General features: G+C 41.4%; 1 protein-coding gene across 2 annotated transcripts; it reads right to left on the reverse strand.

Moving 5' to 3' along the window:
* Positions 1–1,436: 1,436 nt before the first annotated feature.
* Positions 1,437–24,694, reverse strand: amacr (alpha-methylacyl-CoA racemase). 2 transcript variants are annotated; one of them, XM_026161512.2, is made up of 6 exons: positions 24,559–24,694; positions 20,657–20,913; positions 20,091–20,234; positions 17,618–17,778; positions 4,077–4,263; positions 1,437–2,141 (listed from the first exon to the last, which is right to left on the reverse strand). In XM_026161512.2, the coding sequence occupies exons 2-6, from the start codon at positions 20,901–20,903 to the stop codon at positions 1,732–1,734; spliced, it is 1,149 nt and encodes a 382-aa protein (XP_026017297.2). In that variant the 5' UTR covers positions 20,904–20,913; positions 24,559–24,694; the 3' UTR covers positions 1,437–1,731. The 2 variants fall into 2 exon arrangements, with proteins under 2 accessions (XP_026017297.2, XP_026017296.2); XM_026161511.2 differs by lacking the exon at positions 24,559–24,694 and adding an exon at positions 24,218–24,305.
* Between the last annotated feature and the right edge of the window lie 1,053 nt (positions 24,695–25,747).

A 25,747-nucleotide genomic window follows, 5' to 3' on the forward strand; every position in this document is an offset into this window, starting at 1 on the left:
TCAGGGGTCCAGTGTGTCAAGAAAATATTCCCCACACCATTACACCGCCACAACGATGAACCATTGATACAAAGCAGAATTGTTTTTTACATCAATTTCTGACCATTTCCTGCAATTCGAGACTCATTGGAGCATGCAATGCGTTATCATTCTTTCACTGTCAAATTGCAGCCTTTTTCCTGTTCTTATCTAACAGGAACAGCACCCGGTGTGGTCTTCTGCTGCTGTAGCCCATCAGTTTCAAGATCTGAGGTGTTGTGAATTCACAAATGCTCTTCAGCATACACTGACTGCAATGAATGGTTATTCTAATCGGGGCTCTGGCATCAACCAAACATTTTCACCCAAATAACTGCCATTCAGGGGATATTTTCTCTTTTTAGGACCATTACCTTTGAACTTTAGAGAGGGCTGAGCAGGCAGCCAGCCTGCCGGGTCAGCCGTTTCTGAAATATCAACATCTGTGCCCTGTTTAAAATCACTTAAATCAGCTTCCATCTCCATTCTGATGCTCAGTTTGAACTTCAGCAGGTGACTGGCTAATTGGATTAGGATTAACAAGCAGCTGAACATGTATACCCAATGAGCTACTGAGTAATTTATTTAGTCAATCTGAATCATCTTCAGAGCCTCCTAACTTGAGCTTGCAGAGTTGCATTAGTAGCTTGCAAGAGAGATATTGGTAAGTGACTTAAACTTCACTTACACGAAAAAGGACCAAGTTGCCTCCTGTCAACATAATCAATGCAGTAGTTTTACTTTCACTTTGTAGGCGTAACGTTTCCTGTCTCTGAAATGTGCAGTTAGTGCAACACGAAAGTCGGATCTACTGAATGTTAGACACAGGTCTCCATGTGGTTTTGAAAAGTTAAGCCCATGGAAGTCCCTCAGAACTTCATTCTTTCAATTAGCCAGCAGGGGGCAGCTCCTCTGGATATAAACAAGCCTAATGCTAATTGAAAACTTCAGTAAACAGTTTACCGATGAATCACGAACACTGGTTTCTGATCTCATTTAATACAGCTTGACATTCATCGTGTAAATTATGGCCTTCTTTAGAATAAAAAAACGCAGGGTGAGCTTTGAAACCCCAAGCCAACGTCTTGAAAAGATGATTTTAGTGGGTGACATCATGTCTGGCTACAACCATTTTTTCTAAACAATCTGTGTGTCAGAATTAGTGCACACAAATCAAAAGCTGTTGTGGGAGAGCAAAACAACAACAAAGTCTGATTAATTTAAAGTTATTGGTACTGCTGAGCTTTCAGGAGATATCCAATCCTCTTTTGCTATGTATGACCATTGCTCACCCTGAGCTGGATAATTTAGCAGATATCAGTAGTTTATGATTAATAGAGTAGGTGTGCTTTGCAAAAAAAAAAATTCACTCACATATTCTGAGGGCGTCTTGTCCAATCAAGACACATAGGCAGAAGTGAATTAGTAAAAATCTTTGTTTACTTTGCACACAGCAGCCTCCTGTGAAATCCTAGCTTATGAAAAGAAAATAACTTTCTTAGTTTCTCTTTTGATTTGTTCGCAGTTATGTTAGACATAATCTTACTGTTAGTCACTCAAATGTGCTCTGCATGTAGCTTTGCTTTATCCAAACCAATTGTTTATTTCCAGTATGTCAATCACATGTTTAATTACTGATTCCTTCAAATCTTAAAAGGTGGTGCCACTGTGTGATTTTCAAACATTTATAACTTGACTGTTTTGATTGTTTGTTTACAGCTTTGCCTTCACAGCATTGCACTCTATGACTCCTGCTGACAGCATCTGGTTTATCTGTGGGGATGTGAAGCCGTACTCCTGTAGGACCTCAGCCGTGTGTTCTCCAGTAACGGGGTCGGAGGTGAGGCAAGGCTCAGCAGGAGTGCGAGACAGAACCGGGGCTGGTCGGGGGCTTTCTTCCCCACTGGAGTCCTTCATGAAAGAGCCTCTTTCCCGGTTATGTGGGTGTGAGCTCACCTGGTCAAAAGACAACACAGGTGTAACACAAGCATCAGTCCCATCAAAAATCTCTGACCACTCCGCCTGGCTCTTTGAGGCAAAACGCTCTGTGAAGATTCGTCTGAGCTCTGGCCAATCATCAAAGCTCATCTGAGAAGGCAACTCTCCAGCATCCAACTCTAAGCCTAGAAAGAAAAAACAAAAAAACAAAACTTTTTATGACCCAAAAGTAATATCAAGTTAAATAAACTTCAGTATAACAAGCTGGTGCAGAAGCAGCCAACACTTTCATCTCAGTATGGGCTGCTGATCTTGCTGAAGGTCCAAGTTGGCCACATGATGTAATCATTTTAACCACTCGTTACTGCTCTACTAAATAATGAATAATGACTCCATGTGCAGGATTTAAGCACTGACTTTAATATAGCAGTTTTTTTCTGTAATTTCTTATGCACAATTTCTCTTTCGGCCAAATACGACAGACAGGAGTGATCAGCAGCGCAGTATTTTCATATAATGAATACATAAAAGGTATATATATATATATATATATATATATATATATATATATACACTGAACAAAAATATAAACGCAACACTTTTGTTTTTGCTCCCATTCCCCATGGGATGGACGTAGAGACCTAAAATTCATTCCAGATACACAATATAACCATCCCTCCCAAACAGTGGTCACAAATCAGTCCAAATGTGTGGTAGTGGGCACATCTGCCATATTGAGATAATCCATCCCACAACGTGGTGGCACTGTGAATGCGGGGTCCTGGAAGTGCGGGTCCTTAGAATGAGGTCCCGCCAGCTCTGGAAATTCTCTGGAAATTCTTCCCACGGGACATTTCCCACTGGGGCAGTTTCATGATGACAAACTACTCTCAGGCATTGACCTAGAAATTGATGGTGACATGCTGCACCCTGAAGCCGTGCAGACCTACCAACGCTTCATATTACTGAGAGATAAGAGGCGGCTCGTCATTCTTTTTTGGCCATTTTTAGAGAAATGTTGTGCCACATAATACTGACCTATGAATCGCCCAAGCCTCAAAAAGGCACCTAACTCAGGGGATGACAGTTTGACAGGTCTTCAATAGCTTTTGCACCATTGAGCCATTAGCTGAAAACTTGACACATGTGCATGATGTACATTATGTAAAAAATATTGAGGAAACTGGACAGGTGGATAGGAAAAAAAAGTGACAGGACCAAAAAACTCTGCAGCAGATGAGCAGTATCTGAAAGTCACGTCCTTATGAAAAAGGTAAAAAAAAAATCCACACCTGACACAGAAGCTGAGAGATGCATCTGGCCCTTCAGTTGATTCATCCACTGAAGCCTCATCAGAACTAGTCTCAGTGGAAGCGTGGCTCTAAAAACGCTGTTGTTGAGGAAGGCAAACAGGGAGAGAAGGCTGAGGTATGCTAAATTTTCTGTTTCTGCCTGCATTTCCGCCAGAGGTGTTGGGCATGTTTTCAAAACCGATGGAATTACGAAAGTAGAAAACTACTGTCCGATTTTGATCCCCCATGTGATTCCACCCGGAAAGCATCTGATTGGCAACGGCTTCATTTTTCAGCATCAAAACACACTGTCAATGCAGTAAAAGAATACCTGGATAGAAAGAACCCAGACCTCAAGATTACTGAAAGAGTTATCACTGAAAAAGATATTACTGAAAGATCATCTTGACAGAGAACAAAACAAAAAGCAGCCAACATCCAAAGAAGGGCTTTGAATGATCTTCAACAAGTCAGGAGAAATATTCCTGACGACCACTTAAAAATGACAACAAAAAAAAGCTTGTGTAGGAGAATCCAAGCTGTGTTGAAGAATAAAAGTTGTTATAAGAATTCAGTTTCAGTGTTTGCCTGTTTCAACAAATCGCTGCATTCATTTCCAATTTTCCAAGTAAAATATGAAGCAATGAGGGTTAGCTCGAGACTTTGGCAGTGTACTGTAATGCTTCACTTTGCTCAAATATTGATCAGAGTCATGATTGGATGGGTTACAGGCAGTTTTCTGATTCATTCATTTTTGGATTGAACCTTAAACTTGATTCTTAGCCACCATAAATGTTTCCTATGGTTGATTCAAATAAGTCAACAAACCTTTAAGCAGCTGTTTGTAGAACTGAGGTTCAATGGCACCAACAGCCATGAACTGTCCATCCGAAGTCTGGTAGGTATCGTAGAAGGGAGCTCCACTGTCCAACATATTTTCTCCTCTAGACCGGTTCCACAAACCAATACTACGAGATTTCCATAAAAACGAACCCATATATGCTGCTCCTTCCACCTGAAGAGTATGAGACAGGAAGACAGGGATTCATATTTCATGTCATTGAAAAAAAAGAAACAATTTTCTTTTCATTTTTATTTTTTCCTTTAATTCATTAGTGTGAGTGTAGATAACTGTCACACATATGACAGAGGATATTGTTTTTTTAAGCAGGTTGGCATGAAAATCTTTAGAGAACAGAAAATACAAAGCAAAGATGAAATGTGGTGTCAGTGCAACAACGACACGCACAAATCACATTCTAAATACTAACACAGCTTTCTGTATTCAGAGCTTATTTAAACTGGTGCCGCTTCCACTGCTGCTGAGTAAACAGAAAAAGTTTGATCAAAAAAATAATGAATGCATGACATAAAAAATGCAAATAATAACATTGCTGGGAGGGAATCAGTCAGCAATAGTGCTTCTGCAAAGGCAGTAAGAGAGTAACTACCATCACTCTCTTACTGCTGATTACAATCACTTTGTGTGACCTCTAATTGACAGCATGCTTATTATTAAGGGTTACATGAGCAAATACGTTTAACTGGATTTATCAATACATCAGCTAAACATACATACCACATAATTAACATTTAACTATTTAACTATGGCAGTGGCTGAAGTTTAAGCTTTGAGTCACATTAATCTTGTGCTTGGACTTTGTTTTTTCCCCTCACGTTTTTTTTGTTTTTTTTACTTGCCTGGCACTAGAAGGGTCAACGACAGCACTAAATTAGCACAGAGGCACTAGTACCGGCCAAATGGTTATCATAAAAACCAATGCTGGCATCAGCCCCGGATTTTACAAGCTGTGCATCTATATAATACAGCTCTGTGAGCCGTCAGAGACAAAGCAGAGTGGAGAAAGATCTCCAGCTAGTCGGGGCTTCAGTGATTTCACTGTTACTCGCTGCCAAAAAAACCCCCAAATTATTGTTTGAAGAATATTGCTTTCTCTTTTGATGATCTTCACTCATGAAAAATGCATTTCTGGTTTAGAACAATGAGACCATAAGTGTGGAGTGCAGTGTTAATAGTCTGTTTTCTTGTGTACCTCATACTGTATACAGCAGCTGAATCCACTCATCCCCTCAATAAGATCTCTAAGAGCAAGAGCTGACACAAAAATAGGAGAAAAATAGGAGATCATTGTCTGTCTTTATTTAAAGCTATAAAACCTGCAATCATTGATATCTTTAACCGCTTGGAAGCAACGCAAATAACTAAGGAACACAACACTGACATATCATAGATTTTTAAATCGATTTGGCAAACATTAGCAAGCAGCTGCTTATTGGACTTGTGTCTGTATCCACCTGCTGAACAAGCACCCAGTATTTATTATCTTGAGTTATATTTAGCTGTTTTTGTGGTTTCTATTATCATCTAAATACTGCCTGTCTGTTGTCTGCTGCCAAGTATAAAGTGTAGTGTTGAGCGAGCCTTCCAGAGTCGTTTCACTGAAAAGAGCTCGGAGGGCAGTGAGAATGAACACTGAAGCTTCAGAGTAGATTACTAAACAATGGGGGGAAAATCAGCAAAGCAAAGGAAGCTGCACACACAGGTAATCATACCTTCAAGTGACTCTTTCACAATCAATGTTTCTAAATTCCCTGAAATTGTCTGTAAAGTGCCCACAGGTGTGAATTTAAATATGTCCACGTATGTCAGAATGGCAGAAAAGCACACGATGAGCGTGTAATGCACCCTGCCTTCAGATACAGAGCGTGCTGGCACTGGCTGCAGCCCACCTAAGCATCAAAACGATAGGCATGTCAGGTACGGACGGACAGTAATGGACACTAATAATATAATTGATAGCAGACCAGTGATGTTGAGAGAAAAATTAGAAATCATGTCGAACATGTGTCACAGTTGGTAGTTGTGATGCAGTTGGTGTACTGCTGGGCATTTAATCAGCTCCTGCACTGACACATAGAACAGGCCACAACAGGTGTTTCTACAACCTCACGCTTCATTAAAGAGAATCCAAGGCAATATAATAAACTAATCAAATTGATGTTCTGTCTATGTAGTATCATTAACAACTTGAAAAACAACATCTGCATTATTCTACTTATAGAATAATGAAATTTTTTATTATTTTTATGGTTTTTTGCCATTTTTTCTGCATAAAGCTTAACTTCAGTTCTTTTCATAAATATAAAATAGTTATTACTTTTAAAAATTTTAACCCTTTAAACACCAGTTTAATAGTAGAGTCTGGCGCATGTCATTGATTCACATCAACATTGATTATTGAATACCATTGAATACCAGTTAGATCACATAATCCTAGGAACTCATAAATGGAAAACATCATAAAACCCCAATTTCTTTTCAAAATAATACATGCCATCTGATTTCTTTTCTAACCATGATGGAGGTTAGATGTGTAGCAATAATTAACAGTATCAATGAATTTTATGCGTCTTTGTTTTTTTGTGCAGTGACAGAAGAACATAAAAAATTCCCTCTCAGCTTGTTCGTGGCCAAAAATGGCCACCCCTGTTTATGTTACAAATGTCTATAAAATTCATATATATTAAAGCATTTTTCTACTTTCATTGACTTGATTTTTTAAATTAGCACCAGTCCTAGTCATGAAAACCAAAATATAATTCAAATTCAGATATTATACCCTTTGAATACCAGTCAGATTATGTATTATTACTACGCTTTTGGGGGAAAATAGTAATAGAGTTCACATTTTTTAGCATATGAATGATGAAACCTAATATTTTTTTTTATCATCATCGCAGGTCAGTAACAGTAACAATGTTACTGGGGGGGGGGGGTTGAATGAATGGCCAAGAAGAAAATCACAATTTTATATTCCAGTGTGTGCTTCTGTGTTCATCCTCATTAGCAGCAAGATGTACTAACCACAGTAGAGTGGTTTTTGTAGCACACTTTCTACACCTGGTGCAAGGGGCTGCTGCTGCAATCCTGGAGGTGCACCTTTTGCACCTTCTTCTCACTTCATTCACAGCAAAATCTCCAGTGTTAAATTAACACTGGAGAGTGTCTATATGGGTCCACACCTCTGAGTGTTAAATACAACACTGTTGAGTGTTAAATTAACACTTTTGACAGTGTTATATGTTTAAAAGTAACCTAGTCAGTTTTGAAGATTAACAATGGCTAACACTGAGCAGTGCTGATTTTCTAACACTGGAAAATAACTCAAAATGTTAGAAACAGTGCTGTTGTCGTTTGAGCTGCAGCTGCAGCTGCAGCTGCAGGTTTGAACAAAATGTCCTGTGATTGGGTTTTGGTTTTTTTTAGAGTTAACATTTTGGGTATGGTCTCTTTTTATGAAAAATACTGAGTAAAAGTGCTTTTAGCATGTGCTTCAAAGCTGAGTTTGACTGGGCTCAATAGCCTGCATCGACAGAAATTCACTGCAGCATCATTATTTATTCCAGTCTGTTACGTTCTGTGAGGCTGTGGGAGTGTGTGGGTGGGGTGTTTGCCCACTCCTACCCCTCTCTGTCTCTCTCACTCTCCTCTCTCCCCAGGACACAGCTGCTGCTGATTAGCCTCGTTTGCCACCTGACTCCAGTCAGCAATCATCCTCTGAGGCTATTTAAACTGGGGATGAGCCGTGAGCAGGGTGGCTTTTTTCCTCGGTGGCTCTACGCATTTCGGTGCTAGATGTTGGACAGACAGCCTCTTTCTGACCAGTGAGCAGACGGGCTTGTGGGCCCTGAGAGTGTCTCCCCGTGGTGGGGAGTAGGGTAGGAAGTGTGGGAAGTGCCGCCTTTTTTATTGTGTTTGTTTGGTAGTCTTCCTGCCTTTCGTGGCTGCGAGCGTTTTCTTTGTTTCTTTGGCGTTGTTGGTAAGACGGCGTTAAGTTAATGTTAATGTCGTTTGTAATCCACCTGTACCATTTCGTAATAAAGTTCTATTAATACAGAACAACTCTGTCTGTTTTCCTTTTCATTCTGATTCCGGACTCATTTGTTACTGGTCCCCTCACTCATATGCCTAGACCCCTTCGGGGGGAACGTAACAATGTGGGGGCTCGTCCGGGATATGAATGGAAGGAACAACAATTGAGTTTTAGTGAGTTGTTTGCCGGTGGCTTGTTTAGTTGTATGGTATCTGCTGCGCTCTCTCTCCAGTTAGCAAAGGGGAGTGTCTAGCTGAGCGTAAGCTCCTCCTTCAGGCACTCATTTTTTATTTTTCCTTTATTATTTTCGGAGTAATCCCGGGTGGGGATTAGTTCCCTGTCGGGGGTAGGCTTGTCGGTGCTTTGTGCACTTGATGCTTAGCCTTTAAAGTTGCCTCGAGCCTGGTACACTCCAGAAGCTAACTAGGCTAAGATTTTAGTAGGCAGGTCTGGGGAGAGGGTCGGCGGTACTTTTATTTATTGGTTAACCTCTGGCCACACTTTTCCCGCCTGTTTTCTCATTTGTGTATTGGAGGTGGTGCTTCTTTGTTGTTATTGTTAGCCTCAGGTAGTTTTTTGTTTTTAGAGTTGATGGCTACCTTTGATATTGCCGTGTTTAATAAAAACCCCTCGCTTGTCCAACTGGACGCCTGTAGGAAGAGGGATTTGCATGAGGTGGCATCAGGTTATAGCATTTCTGTTTCCACAGCTCTGCGTAAGGCTGAGCTGAAAGCTGCTCTTGTGGCTGGCTTGGTGGAGAAAGGGATAGTGGCCTTGCCAGTATCTGCCAGTCCACTTGAGCATGGTGCAGCGTCTCAGCCTGTTCCGCAGGCGTCAGCTCAAGCTGTAGGTCCATTGGTGTCGACACCTGTTGGTCAGGGGCTGCCTGTGGACAAACCCATGACATTGCCTCGCTTCGAACCCCTCTCCATTGAATCAAGTGAAGGCTCGAAGCAGGATGCTAAGCTCCGTGTACGCCTGGCTCGTCTCCAGTTAGAGAAGGAGGACCGTGAGAGGGAGTTCCAGCTAAAGAAAGAGCTGGAGCTTAGGCGTTTAGACGCAGAGCTTGCTAGAGCCAGAGAGGTCGAATTGAGGAAGGTGGAGGTGGAGGCAGAGACAGCTGTGAGGTTGCGACAGCTGGAACTCCGGCAGGTTTCCCTTCCTCCGACCGCCTCCATTCGTCAGGCAGACACCCCGTTTGACGTAGGGAAAAACAGTCGTCTGGTTCCGATGTTCCGTGACACTGAGGTCGACAGCTACTTCGAGTCGTTTGAACGAATAGCCACGGCCTTGCACTGGCCACGGGATTCATGGGCCATTTTGCTCCAATGTAAGCTGGCGGGTAAGGCTCAAGAAGTTTGTTCCTCGTTGTCAGCTGAGGACAGCTTGGACTATGACAAGCTGAAAAGGGCTATCCTGCTGGCCTATGAGCTGGTCCCAGAAGCCTATAGGCAGCGTTTCCGGGGGTTGAGAAGAGGTCAGGGTCAGTCCTATCTTGATTTCGCCAGGGAAAAAGGTGTTCTTTTCGATCGGTGGTGTGCGGCCTGCAAAGCCACTGACCTGGCTTCGATCCGGGAACTAATGCTCATAGAGGAATTTAAGAACTGCATTGCTGAGCGCATCGCGGTATATATTAATGAACAGAAGGTTTCCTCGCTACAGCAGGCTGCGACGCTGGCTGATGAGTTCGCGCTCGTCCATAAAACCAGTGTCAGTAGGTATGACCGGCGCGATGCCCCAGTGAAGGCTAGCGAGGTGCCAGTTGCACAGCACCCAAAGAATGAGGTACTTGTGTTTCGTCCCAAGGCAGACCGAAAGTGTTTTTTCTGTTTTAAGTCTGGCCACCTGATCGCAGATTGTGAAGCTTACAGACGGAAACAATCAGTCTCGTCTTCACGTAAACCAAAAGGGGTTGGGCTGATTAAAACCATGCCTCCTGTCAGTAGGCCCCCTTCCCCTGAGACCCCGGATGAGTGTTTTAAGCCTTTCATTTTTAGGGGGATAGTTTCGCTTTCTGGTAAGACCGAGGATAAGCGTGAAGTGACCATTCTGCGTGATACTGGTGGCTCACAGTCCCTCATACTAGCTAGTGTGCTTGAATTTAATGAGAAGTCTGACTGTGACTCTAGCATCATTGTAAGAGGTGTTGGGATGAGTTTTGTGCCTGCTCCCCTCCATCGTATCTGGGTACAGAGTGAGCTGGTGAGTGGTTTCTTCTCAGTGGGTGTGCGGCCTTCTCTCCCGATTAATGGGGTGGATTTTATAATGGGAAATGATATCGCGGGTGGGAAAGTTTACCCTACCCCTGAGGTGACCAACAATCCTGTTATAGAGCCTGTGTTAGATGCCCTCAGCCTGCAGCACCCGGATGTGTTCCCGGTGAGCGTTCTGACTCGTTCACGTGCCCAGCAACAAGGTGGGGGGGTTGATTTGTCAGAATCAGTGATCGGCTCTATTCTAGAGAAGGATGTGATGCCCTGCACCGATGAGGGAGATAATGGAGCCTTAGAGTTAGCTCACAGTGTGGTTGAGCCAGCTCCTGTGTCTGGATCTCCTTTTCTGCTCACCCGGGAAGCACTTGTGAAGGCTCAGAAAGAAGACCCTTCATTAGTTCAGTGTTTTACCGCAGCAGCTCAGGATAAGGGAGGTGAGGGGAGCAAGAGGCAGACATTTTTCGTTTGGGAAGGTTTATTGATGCGCAAGTGGACCCCAAGGCCTGGAGAAGACTGGAGCGTAGTGCGGCAGTTGGTGGTTCCGACCAGTCTGCGGTGGCATGTGCTGCAGTTAGCACATGATCACGCATGGTCAGGTCATTTGGGTGTCACTAAAACATATGACCGTATACTGCAGCATTTCTTTTGGCCGGCAATGAAAGCAGATGTAGTGCAGTTTTGTAACACCTGTCACACTTGCCAGCTTGTGGGTAAACCGAACCAGGCGGTGCCCCCCGCCCCCCTACGTCCTATCCCTGCTGTCGGTGAACCTTTTGAGCATATCCTGGTAGACTGTGTTGGCCCCTTACCAAAGACGCGGGCAGGGAATCAGTTCTTGTTAACCATAATGTGTGTGTCCACTCGATACCCAGAGGCGATTCCTCTGCGGAAAATCACGACAGCAAGCATTACCAAAGCACTAGTCAAATTGTTTACCACCTTTGGCCTCCCGAAAACCGTGCAGACAGATCAGGGTACCAATTTCATGTCCAGGGATTTTAATCGGACTCTACGGTCCCTTGGAGTTTCTCATTCTGTGTCTAGTGCTTACCACCCAGAGTCACAAGGTGCACTGGAGCGGTGGCATCAAACTCTCAAGGCGATGTTGAGTAAGTATTGCCACGACACCGGAAAAAGCTGGGATGACGGGGTCCCGTTTGTATTGTTCGCTATACGTGATGTGAAGCAGGAGTCTTTGGGGTTCAGCCCAGCTACCCTGGTGTTTGGACACGACGTGTTGTTGTTGTTGTTGTTGTTTTGGTAGGGCTTCAATGAAAGGGGGGGGAATGTTACGTTCTGTGAGGCTGTGGGAGTGTGTGGGTGGGGTGTTTGCCCACTCTCCCCGCCTCCACCCCTCTTGCCACTCCTACCCCTCTCTGTCTCTCTCACTCCTCTCTCCCCAGGACACAGCTGCTGCTGATTAGCCTCGTTTGCCACCTGACTCCAGTCAGCAATCATCCTCTGAGGCTATTTAAACTGGGGATGAGCTGTGAGCAGGGTGGCTTTTTTCCTCGGTGGCTCTACGCATTTCGGTGCTAGATGTTGGACAGACAGCCTCTTTCTGACCAGTGAGCAGACGGGCTTGTGGGCCCTGAGAGTGTCTCCCCGTGGTGGGGAGTAGGGTAGGAAGTGTGGGAAGTGCCGCCTTTTTTATTGTGTTTGTTTGGTAGTCTTCCTGCCTTTCGTGGCTGCGAGCGTTTTCTTTGTTTCTTTGGCGTTGTTGGTAAGACGGCGTTGCCGGCCCTTTAAGTTAATGTTAATGTCGTTTGTAATCCACCTGTACCATTTCGTAATAAAGTTCTATTAATACAGAACAACTCTGTCTGTTTTCCTTTTCATTCTGATTCCGGACTCATTTGTTACTGGTCCCCTCACTCATATGCCTAGACCCCTTCGGGGGGAACGTAACACAGTCTATCTTGCAAATACATGTTTGTGCTGCAATGTCATGCTCAAACACAAACTATTAGATCCTTAAGATCAAACCTATGTCAAAATTGTTTCATTATTTTTGGTCCATTGGAGTGTGGTAAGCCATCAAAGGCCGCTACTAGAAACTCGGAATATTACATGAAATCGCTTGCTTGGCCAAAAATGGGTAAATGATGTAATTTGGTAAAAAACATTAAGTCAAGTCAAGTCAAGTTGGCTTTATTGTCACTTCAACCATATACAGTTTAACAGTACACAGTGAGGCGAAACAACGTTCCTCCAGGAACCAAGGTGCTACATGCAACATAAATTTACAACATAATTTAACAAAAAAACTCTAAACTAGCTAACTAAGAGGCCTAGTTAGCTGGCTAGCTAGACAGACTAGACAGACTGACCTAACATAAATTACAACATAAATTAACAAAAAACTACAATTTTCATGTGTTGAGTTTAGAATGAAAGCATTTTTACCTAAATCGCATGATATAGTACTGTCAGTAACAAGGAATCAAAAAAGGTGGTTATAATGGGTTTCAATTGGCCAAAAATAGCCACGATATAATCAAGAGGAACAATTTGGTGTATAGTGAATATTATTGATATTATTAAGGAGCTGATGTTGAAAATTAAAAAATCCAAAAAAATACACACCTTTGGGAAGTTTCATTCCATTTGCATTAACAGAACGAAAATGGTTGAAAAAAGAATAGTGAAGTACAAAAAGAGCAACAAAAAGACAGTAAGCTGGATAGTGGGGGAGAGAAAATGCCACATGCTGAAAGGTTAGTGAATAATCAGAAGCTTATCCAGGGACTAACGAGTGGATAGGATGCACTTCACCAGGACCAACAAAACTGCAGGAACTAACCTCAACCTTCAGCTTGCCTCAAAACTCAAGGCTGAAGAGCCGTGAGACTGAATCAGGTCATTTAAAGCAGCAGAGGAAGGAGATGAAAAACAGGTGGGCGAAGGAACTGATTGAGACTGCATAAAGAACAACAGGACAGAGCCACAGCTCTGGCACCACCCCACAGCTTCAAGCAGTCCACCTGCACCAACATAACATTCTCCTCTTGGAAGCCCAAATGAACAAATGCTCCTAGCAGCAATACTGACAGCCATATCAGGCACAAAATAAAGCTGTAAGTACTGGCACAAAATGCAAGAAGTTGCCACTCTGCCAGCCTCAAACCTTTGAAAATCAAGTTAGAAAGAATAACATAAATACTACAGTATCTTAATTTTGGGTTTTGATATGATATTTTCTATAAATTTGCACATCACAAATAACATTCAAAATTGCCTTTCAGTCGCAATTTATCACCATGCCTATTTAGGACATCTCAATAGTAGCTTATCAAAGTTGCTTATTCTTTTTGGTAGTTCAAAAAAACTAAACAACCCCCCACCCCAACAAAAAAAAAACCACTAGTAAATCTGGCCTTAAGAATTCTACAAGTAAAATAAAAATACGTTAAAATTAATTAAATACAATACGAAAGATGCAAGTTTCAGTGTGCAGTCTTACGTTGTGGTTATTAATGGTCTTTTCCCAACACCTCTACAATCTAATCAACTGTCTCTATTCTAATTGGAGGATAGATTTTTTTAAGCCATCATAAAAGTGCTGTACCTGACTGGATTATACTACAGTAAAATCCAGTCAATATATGTACTGATCATGTTTGTATAGGATAGGTAGGTAGGGTAAAACCATAATTATGTATGCATTAATAAAAAAAAATTATTTAACACACATATTATAAGTTTCATAAAAAGGCTGAATTTAAGCCAAAGATTTTATACTGAATTGTAATACTCTGCATTTCGCATCCCTCATTAAGTGGATGCTGACATGCATATGCTTATGCCACTAACAACCTGAGGGTGAGGACACTAAGTAACACAGCATGAAAATTGAAATTACACCAGACCAAACAAACATAAAATGCATTAAACAGTTCTATGAATTTGAATACAGCGCTAATACATACTCTATATTGCCAAAACTATTTGCTCCTCTGCCTTCACATGCACATAAACTTAAACATCCCATTCTTAATTCATAAGTTTAGTATGATGTTGGCCCACCCTTTCCACCTGTAACAGCTTCCACTGATCTGGGAAGGTTTCCCACAAGGTTTTAGTGTGTTTATGGGATTTTTATGGGGTTTGCTTTGTGCACTGGTGCACACAGTCATGTTGGAACGTGAAATTGTACAAAATATCTTGGTATGCTAGTAAGAGTACTAACAGTTGGTTTCACTGGAACTACGGTGCTGAGCCCAACTCACTCTGGTTGCAGCATGCTTTACACTAACGCTTGGATGCAGCTGAGAAAACTACTAGATGTAGTCAATCAACATCACTAACAAGAAGTTAAAAGGCCTTTGCCTTGTCAGGTTTGTTGAACTGCATAAGCAGGGTCTCTCGCAGTGCACCATCGCTGCTGGATGTGGGATGCAGTAAGACAGTCATTTGGAATTTCTTAAATGATCCTGAGGGTTATGGAACAAAAAAGACAAGTGGAAGACCCCAAAAGGTTTCACCAGCACTGAGCCAGAGGATCCAACTGGCTGTCCGTCAAGACACTGGACGATCCTCGACCCAAATTAAGGCCATTACTGATGCCAACTGCAGCCCCATAACAATCAGACGGCATCTGAGACTGAAGGGCTTCAAAGACCTCGTCTCCTTGAACACCACAGAACTGACCGTTTGGACTTTGTAAGAGAGCATCAAACATGGGACAATGAAAGGTGGGAGAAAGTTTTATTCTCTGATGAGAATGTTTTCTATGCGCCAAAGTGGAGGAGGCACCATAATGGGGTGCTTTTTCCTTCAGTGGAACAATGGAGCTTCAGGAGGTGCAGGGGCATCAAACGGCTGCTGGCTATGTCCAGATGCTGCAGAGAGCATCCCTCGTGGGCCTTTGTTTGCATGGTAACAACTGGGTTTTTCAACAAGACAATGCTACAGTGCACAATGCCCACAGGACAAGGCACTTCTTCCCGTGATCTAAATCCAAATGAGAACCTTTCGGGATGGATGGCAACGGAAGTTTACGAAAATGGACAACAGTTCCAGACAATAGATGCCTTTTGTGTGGACATCTTCATCACTTGGAGAAATGTTCCCAGTCACCTCATGGAAAGGCTTGCATCAAGCATGCCACAACAAATTTTTGAAGTGATCAAAAACAATAATGGTGGAGCTACTCACTACTGAGTTCATGTTTGGAACTTTCATTTATGTTTTGGGGGGGTTTACAGTTTTTTTGGAGGTGTGGTCCTAAACTTTTCATCTGCTATAAAACGGCCTGTTTCAGCTTAAGCATTGTTTTCAAACAATTGTATGCTCAGAAAAATGTTTTGTCTCAGTCCCACTTCTTCTTGTTGCATGTTGAAGCTCTACTTGGAACATTTTTAAGGTCCAAACATGCAAAATATGATTTTTGCCCGTTTTCAAGTGGTGTTAAACTTTGAGCCTGTATTAATACCTTTTACCTTAAGTGGATCTGATAAAACCCCAAATAAATTCAAACTTGTGTACCCAAGTTAAAAATGTAAAAATATTAAACTTCATCCCCTCTCTGAGCTTTAGCACTGCATCTCAAATCTCTCTACAGCCAAAATAACTTTCACTTTCAGAACTTGTGATCAGTGAACAGTTCCCCACAGGGGTGAGATGTGCAGCTTCTTTCAACTTGCGAAACTGCAGCTATCTACTACAGCTGCTGTCTGGCACATCCTTCAGTTATGAAGGGCATCTCTGAAATTACATGTACAGTTTGTTGGCTTTGCAGCTGATGGCACAGCTGCTGTGCTGAGCTGATAGAGTGCGTGAAAAGACAGAGTGAAAAGATCATCTCTAACTTGACCGTCATTCCCGCCGTCAATTACCTGCGATCCATGAGTCTGTAAAACACATTACAGAGCTGCATCATTTTCACGTATTTATGACTTTTAATCTGAAAGGTTTGCTGCTGATCTCAGTAAACATGATCGAGTTTTATCCCTCCCTGTCCAGAGATTTGCAAATATGAGTTAAAGAGAAGCGGTGAAGTGCAGAGGATGCTATGTGGGAAAACAGAAAAAGTCCATCCTAAAAGCAGACTGTTGTCTTAGGAATGCAGAGGAATATCTATCTATCATTTTATAAATACACAGCATTTTATACCGTTGCATTTTTACATGATTTCACACACACACACACACACGCACGCACGCACGCACGCACGCACGTACACGCACACGCACACACGTAACACATTACAACATACCTGTAAATGTTGTTATATGTTAAAGTTCTGAAGTCGTTTAGTTTAAGTTCATATTATTCTATAACATTACACTGACAGCAGCAACAAATAGATAAATAGTCTAATAGGCTTGAGAGTATACAGGACCGCTCAGTTAGTGAAGTATTTTATATAATTATTATTTAAAAGTATCCCACTTCTTGCCCTATGGCAGCTGCTATGGGCTCCAGATAGCCCGATCCTGAGTTGGATAGGCAGAAGAGAACAGAAGAATGGATGGATTATGTAAAAACTGTAGAACTGCTGCAACTTCAAGCCACACTGGTAGCTATTTTTTTCTAACAGGATAAAAGGGTTGCAAACGTATTGCACTAAACAAAAATCTCCAAAGGATGTTGTGATGTTCCTGTTTAAAGACAGACTCAACTCTGTTTATCTGAACAGTGCAGCGCATTTGACGTGAGGGCTGTCAGTCTGTAGCTGCACTTCAGAGCAAAGAATACTGCTCTTTTTTTTCAGCATTTTGACAAATCATTGTAAATACTTTAACACTTTCTATCACTTTAATTCAGCCGCCTGGTTCTAAACATTTTTCTGTCATAAGACAAGCTCAGAGCACACATTTATAACTGCTTCACACCCACTAGCATTTTTCTGTCTTTGCCTAATAAACCAGATGTTTGCAAGGAATCCACCTAATGACTTATCCTACTATCACAGGAAATACAATCACTTGAAGATACTCACACGGGCAGCGGAGTGGACATCGCACTGATTACTTTTTTATTATACTACAATAAGTACATTAAACTAATTTTTCATAGTGTGCTTAGTGTTTCCTATGCTCTTGCAGGGGGAAAGGTATAACAGCCACACAGTTTACCACAGTGCAGTGCAACATAAAACAGAACACATAGTCTTAAGTTTGCAGGGCTTCTGTAAGTCTGAATATGTGCCAAGCACTTTGTACCAAGCACCTTAAGCATGTTATGATAAAAACAAAAATTTCTAACTATTACATTTATACAGTTCATGATAGTAGTTGTTTACATCAGTGGTGCTTACCATGCTAGCATCAATGATCTGTCCTTTCCCTGACTTTGTCCTCTCCAGCAGCGCCAGGACAATCCCCAGAGCGCACGTAAGACCACCGCCTCCAAAGTCTGCTAACAGATTCAGTGGAGCGTAAGGCTTCTCGCCGCTGCGACCCAGCCGGGATAAAAGGCCTATGACAGGAATGAAAAAGTAGAAGCTTTACGCAGAAAAACAAGTATTGTTGAGCTCAGTGAAAACAAAAGAGCCACAACAAACAGCAATGCATGAAAGATATTTAGTGGTGCGCAAGTGAACAGAACTCCTTCAATGGGTTTATTTTTCTTCTAGTCTGTCAAATCCATTGCTGGCATTGCTAAAGCAGCATGTAACCTTTGCTTTGTATTTTTTCCCTCCTTTTGCTTTTCCTGTAACAAAGGAATAGCATAAAAGGACCTTGGGGCACCGACTTAGCTTACTGGGATGAGGCGACGACCATATGCTGTATAGCACAGCGTGGCCGGCCCGGGTTCATATCTGACCCGTGGCCCTATAATAAGGCCAAAAAAAATCGTTTCTGTTGTTTTCTCACAAAGTACCATATAAGACAATATTTTTGGCTCGGCTTACATTGATGTCATCATTCCCTTTAATCCTTTATAAACATGGATAGTTTGGCTTGGTGTGCTGCAAGATAAAGCCCAAACAGACTATCAAAACTTGTTATCTAGACCTTTAAAATGCATCCTTGTAAGTGTAAATGTATGTATAAAATATTTCACCTCCTTTGCTGAAACTAAAATGATATTATTAGGAAACCACTAATGGGCTAATTATAACAGAAATGTGTTCTTGAACAGAGTTTTAGGGTGACTGCAAAGACTCTCTGAAAAAAATAAAATAAAATAATGCTGCAGTTAGTGAGTACAATTTATTACCCAGCATATGGCCATGAAAGTGCAAGAGGCCATGCAGATGGCCTTTTTTCATTTCGTAAAGACACCAAACGTAGGTGAAAGAGAGGGGAATGTGTGTGGGGGGTTAAATGCTTTTTAATATATTTTCAAAAATCCATCAAGTTCATCTGGTATAACCGGTGCCAACTGATTGATATTAACAATATGAATAAAAGAAATATCTAGAACCTCTTCTAAAATTCTCATTAATGCTTTAACAAGACTGAAGAAGAACCCTTTAATAAAGCAGTAAATCCTGCTTTATTAAAGGTTTCTTGGGGCTTGTTTAATTGGAGGCACAACTAGAAAGTACGTTTACATTATCAGACCTCATTTGGGAGTTTGTAGTCATACGCCCACTTGTCCTTTTAATAGATAGACATGCTCAACTGCTCATTAACACAAATATCTGAGTGAGAGCACGTAAGAATGTATGTACGCTAGTCTGCTGAAATGCAAGCTCTGCTCTAATTACACCTTACGATGCCCAAGTATAGCGACAATAAAGGAATCTTTACCTTTATCTATCTGATCAGCCAATAACAATTGAGTGTATTTCGGCATGCAGACATGATCAACACAACCACCACGACATCAGAATGGGGAGGAAAAGTGATCAAAGTGGCTTTGAATGTGATATGATTTAGTTCCGAGATGTGCAAGTCTATATTTCAGAAACTCTTGATCTACTGGGATTTTCCCACACAACCATCTCTAGGCTTTACAGTGAATGGCCAGAAAAGGTCCCTGCCTCCGGTTCTTCTGGTGAGATGCCGACATCTTTATGAGTGACTTAAACCCATTCCCACTGTTCTCAGAGATTCACACATTACACTCTTGTTAAGATTTTAATTTTTTTAGGGTTATCCCAACCTCAAATTATCAAGTTCATGAAGGCTCCCTTGTCATTTCAAACCCTTTTATTCAAACCCTGTGTCAGTCTGCAGTCCTTCACACAGTTTATAGCGCTGCCATGAAGTTTTAAAATGGGAACTGGGAATGTGAGTACATACCTTTTTATATATGAATTTTAAGTTTGAAGAAATGGTTCTAACTACACTGTTTTGAAAAAAACGAAACAAGGAAACAGTTTAATCACAAAGCCAGAGAAGGATAAAAAAAAAAAAAGCCTTTGTGGTTGTTAAGGTAACGCCACATGGTAGGTAAGAAAATGTTAACATTTCTATTTAAAGAATTTTGAAATGATGCTATTTAAATATGTTGGTGTTTAATGGATTGGCCCATATTCTCTCAGTGTATCCTGGTTCTGCTGCAAAACACCTCACCTTGGAAGTGACCAGGAAGCATCCTAGATCAGTGCTTAAACCACCTTAACTGGCTTCTTTTTTTAAACATGAAGGAGCATTGAGCTCATTTCTAACTGTGAGATGCAGACACCCTTAAAAGGGCCTGTTTTCACAGCTCATGTGCACACGTAAAAGAAGGATAAAATAAATGTCAATTAATAATAAATACATATAAATATTTGATGAAGTCTGCAGTCTTATGAGTCTAAAATTTTGATCTGAAAGCATTAACAGTTGTGTTACCTGACATGGCAGTGTAGTTGATGTCATGCCCAGCTACGGTGGCATAAGATCCACTCTGACCATATCCAGTCAAGCGAGCGTAGATCAGCCGAGGATTTTCCTTTAATAGCTCATGTGGACCAAGGTCAAGTTTCTCCATAACACCTGGGCAGTCAAAATTAAGTCCACATGTAAATTTAATCACACATTACCTTTTCTGTTTCTGCTACTGCTGATGTTGGTTTTCAAAGACTTTCATATTCCTACGTGGCTTGTCACCTTATGTAAACCCTTTGAAGACACATAAGAGTCAATGGCATTTAAAAATTAAGAATCTTCTATGTGTAAAAAAAATAGGAGTATAATAAAACACAAAGTTTTTTTATATAACTCAAAGAGCCATACTTCTGTGTTACATTAGGATATATAGTTTTCTTTCCCTAAATTGCCAACTTGTTATGTAAGTGAATTTATAAGAATTAAGTTGATTTTAAACATTATAATTACTTAAGTAATTCTGTACATAAGTACAATAATGTTGTAGAGAGCAAGACACCTTGCTGGCACTATTGTGCTGCAGGTCTCACCTTTGCGATACGGCTCCAGGACCACATCAGACTTTATGCAGAGCTTCCTGAGCAAAGCTATACCCTCCGTGGTCTTCAAGTTGATGGCCACAGATCGTTTCCCCCGCGCTTGTGTGTCCAAAGACGTAGGAACTTTGGTCCGGTCCACACGGATCACCTTGGCACCAAAGTCTGCCAGGATCATGCCGCAGAAGGGTGCGGGTGCCAGGCCTGCCAGCTCAATAACTCTAACCCCAGCCAGTGCCATGATTAAAGGACTATAGGATCAAATAACAGAAACTTCTTTCAGTTTAATGCAATCCAATGCAACACCAATAGCAGTAGTTGGGGGGGATGGGGTGGGGAGGCTAATATCAGAGCCTGTGATGTTAGGAGAAATTTAAGTTTAGCTGACAAAAATCTGTTCAGACACACATACAGTCTAAAAGTCTGCCAGTCTATGTCAAAGTGTTTGCAAGAATATGTAGTTCATATAACAGTACATGTCTCCAGAACAGCAGTTTTCCATGATGACTCACTGACAAACACACTCAAACTGAGATGAAAACAATAACAGCAACACTGTACTGGCTGTAATGAGGAACCTTTAGCACTAACTGTAAGTGCAGCTTCATTTCTGGACTCAGTGCCAGAAATGGTACGGTCTGATTATGCCCTGCAGCTCAAAGTGGGTGTCACATTGTGACAGAGGAGAAAAAGCTGTTAATAACAGCACAGTAGCAGCCCCATTCCTGGACCGGTAACATCAGTTGATGTGATCTCATTTCTATGTTGCTCATGACCTGCAATCACATGATCTTTTATTATTGTGCCTACATTTTGTGGGAAAGACAGAGAAAGGGGGCCCATTTTATGCTTTGCACATCCGTCAAACATCTAAATTGATGCTGTGGTCATGCTGCAACACAGCAACATCATTTTTTTCTTTTTAAGATGGAAAGCTTTGCAGCGCATCAAAGGGAAACACACAGGCAACCGGGACAAATCTCTGAAAGTGCAATTTCGGGTGAAAAATCCTTGGGCGACAAACCTTCTGTTTAAGGGGAATGAGGTCGACCTTGGCAAGAGTGAGAAATCAAAAAACAGATTTCAAAGCCACATCGTATCAGAGGATCCTTGGAACACTACTCTCTGTGTGAATGCTATTGGCAATGGAGCCAGACTGTGTTAAGAGGCAATAACACACAGCTTCAACACTGTACCTGAGCTGTACTATAATGTGAATTTGCCTGAAGATAAACAAAATAGTGAGTTTTCTTATGGCAGACAGTTTATATATGAAATGAAAGAAACACGCATTTTGGTTTATATAAACATTGGTAATCCAAAGACGAAGACAAATTTGAAGAGAGTTCAGAGGGATGGATGATGCTCATTCAACAGAAACACTCATATTATGAGTGTTGATATTGCATCAACCAGAGCTCTGGAACTTCTCTATTGGGACAATAAAACAGTTTAATTTATACAGCACTGTCATATTAGCTTAATAAGGACTCATAAATAATTACATGTAGCTGCTATGTTTTCTGAAAGAAAAAAATGATCAGACTTTTACTAAATATCAGCTTCAATATTGGTCTTAAAAGTCCTATATTGGTTCTATTGCGTATCTGCGGACTTTCTTAAGTGACCTACCCAAGGTTAAGTGTAAAATTGGTGAGGTTTTAATGTGGTTGGTCTGCTGAAAACAAACCAAGAAAAACTGGATCTGCTACTATTAAGGACATTGCTGTTGTGAAAAAGCAATCAGTGCCAGAGTGACTCCCACAGTCGGTGGAAGTGGAAGTGATTGGGAGCAACAGCAACTCAGCAACAAAGTGGAAGGCCACCTAAAATCACAGAGAGCAGTCAGTGGATGCTGAGGTGCATAGAAGTAGCCAGGTTTCTCCAACTTCCTGAATCAATCACGACAGGCCTCCAAACTTCACATGGCCTTCAGATTAGCTCAACACCATTGCATAGAGAGCTTCATGGTATCGGTTTCCATGGCTGAGCAACTGTATCCAAGCCTTAAATCGCCAAGCGCAATCCAAAGCTTCAGTTAAAGCGGTGTAAAACATGCTGCACTGTGTGGGGACTTGGACTTAGCTCCTTCCTGTTCCAACAAAACTGTACATCAGTCCACAAAGCAGGTTCCACAATGCCATTGGAGGTACAAGTTAACATCTTCCGGTTGAGTGAACGCTGGCGCGACTTGCTGCCACTACTCACCGATATCCTTTTATCTTTTTATATATATTTTTCGATATATCTTTTTTTCGAATGAGTTTGGTGTGGACGAAATTGACTGGCCTGCAGAGACCTGACCTCAACCTGACAGAGCACCTTTATAGCTGGGTGGGCCAACATATTTTAAACCCCATGGTTTTTGAATAAGATGTTACTCAACTTCATATGCATGTGAAGGCAGACAAGCAAATACTTTTGGCAAGTAGTGTAGAGTATACTGACAGACTATTTTCTGTTTCAATGTTTCCTATGCATACACCATGTATATAGTTCACTCACACATATATGTATAAAAATATATTGCTTTTTATTTATTTATTTATTTTCCCCTCATTGTATATTGTTTTCCCTTCTTTACTTTTGCACCTTGTGGTCCAGCTGCCCAATTTCGCTGTGCAAGAAACTGCACAATGACAATAAAATTCTCTAAGTCTCTAACATATACATGTAAATATGTATTATAGTAAAAACATAAGATGGATGTCTGTGCAGGTCCTCAGTCATGCAGGTCATAGTAGATGTTCATCTTTTTGACCAAGAGAAATTGTTTAAGAAAAGGATAAAGGAGGCTGTCTACATCCACTCTGAATGACCGTCACTAAGCAGACACTAACTATCACCCACCTACAATGCAGTCTTGAGATCCCTCCCCAGTCACAATTTGACCCATGCGCCCTTAATAGCTTACATTGTGGCAGAGGGTGGTAATGTTTAAAAAACAATTCACACCTTGAATTATCCTGGGGTATCCACAATAGTGAGTTAATGAACCAGGATCATTAAGAATCTCCAATAGTTGTTTCAGAACTAAAGAACAAGAAAGTCCCGTTGTCTTCTTTTCAAGCACCCAAGACTACCAGAAGAGGACAAACTAAACCACAGTTGAAATAGCCTTCCTGGTGGTCTGCAGCGACAGAGACGTTTAAACTTTAGACTTTGAAACTGGACCTGAGTATTTTATTCAAAGGTCAAAGTGACATCCATTATCAGTGAGTGCAACCATGCACACTACAGTACACAAATGTCCACAGACAGTATAAGATTCTACTTTTATACTGAAATCCTTTCTTTCCGTTACTTTATACTGTCTATGGCACCATGCACACGTAGCTCCGTTTAGTACCCAAGTAACGACACTACTCTACCAACAAACTCAATGCTTTTGAGCCAATCACTGACTGCAGTTTGGCCCAAAACGGGCTATTTCTCGGTTACGTTATGCGTCATGAACAGTCGAAGCAACAAGGAGAGGCTACAGCACCACAAGTGGAGCACATCTTCATACTGCGTCCGACACTTTGTATAGCACTAAGGAGCAGTTTGGCTTACTTTCAAGGAGAAGACAAGACACCTCTGCTGAAGCTGCGTGCACCGGGCGCCTGAGCAGACTGACGTTACAGTGACCGCTGGATATGTCTGAAACACTTTGGGGTGAATCACGTGTGTACTAAACAACAACTACATGCTTACGACATAACAGTAACAAACTTAAGAAAGAAACACACACGAAACAGTCATACCAAACCGCTCATAACTGTCATAGAGTTACTATCGTAGCTAAATGTATAAAAAGTAATTCTGGCCAAATTACACAGGTGCAACCAACAGGCTGTATAAAACCCAACTCTCACTCAAATATACCGTCCTCCAAGCCTCCTGCTCGTCCTCACCTGTTCAGCTGAAAAGATGTTTTTTTGTTCAGAAGAGGTTTATACGAAGTAAACAACTCCGAAGGAGTTCACTGGGGAGCTAGTTTTAATAGAGTGGTTAACTCCGCCTAGCTGGGCTGCTTGCGGTGTACGCCGGTGAATAATTAGCGAACACCGTCTGTTGTGAAGAAGCAGCTTCCTGGTGACCTCAGAGAGACAACTGCTAGGTTTTCTGGGAATTGTAGTTTCCACGTGTCGCTAACGTATAGGGTAATTTTAAGTGAGTGATTGAATGAAAGAGCATTCAACTCCACAAAATAAAATATATAAAGACAAAATATTATTTATTTCCATCGTTAAAGGTTATTCTTAGTATATAACAACTTACTTTAGGTTTAAAGACAGTATTCTGAACAAGCTCAGAAAGAAAGCTCAGATTTAAAATGATTGATAATATAAGACAAACATCACACAAACAATGACTTTAGCATTTAGAAGCTGAAATTAATTAATTTTGCTGCATCACTTTGGGTAATTAGTATTGTTAATGTATTTAGGTTTTGCTGTTTTTTGTTTCGCATCATAATACACACGGTACACCAATCATTCATCCTTAATTTTGATCTAACTGTCTATCGATCTATCCTGTTGAATACTTTTTGTTTTGTTTTTGTTTTATTTTAAAAAGAAAGAATAAAACTCTTCTGGGAATTCTGATATGTTAAGCCTTGAACCAGATGGGCTACAGTACCAGAATACCACACCAGGTATGGTATCAGCTAAATCAGCTAAACATAAAGATTGAGGCTATAAGTCACACAGGTTCACCAAAATTGGATAATCGAAGACTAGAAAATTGCCTGATAAGTCTCAAATTCACTAAATACCATGAAAGCCTGTATCCATCCTGCCTCATGTCAAAGGTTCAAGACAGGCTTGTTGTGGTGGCGATCGTGGTTCAGGGGGTTGGGAAGCTCATCTTGTAACCGGAAGGTTCCCAGTTCGATCCCCAGCTCTGTCTGTCTTGGTCGTTGTTTCCTTGGGCAAGCCCCAGGGTAGCTGTGGCTACAACTGTAGGTCGCTTCCACCATTGTGTGAATGAATAGTGGAATTTTAATGTAAAGCACTTTGAGGGTCTCAAAAAGTGCTATATAAATGCAATCCATTATGGTGTAATGATCTGGGGAGTATTTTCAACCAACTGAGCTAT

This window comes from Astatotilapia calliptera, chromosome 7 (assembly GCF_964374335.1).
Source record: "Astatotilapia calliptera chromosome 7, fAstCal68.1, whole genome shotgun sequence".
Classification (NCBI taxonomy): domain Eukaryota; kingdom Metazoa; phylum Chordata; class Actinopteri; order Cichliformes; family Cichlidae; genus Astatotilapia; species Astatotilapia calliptera.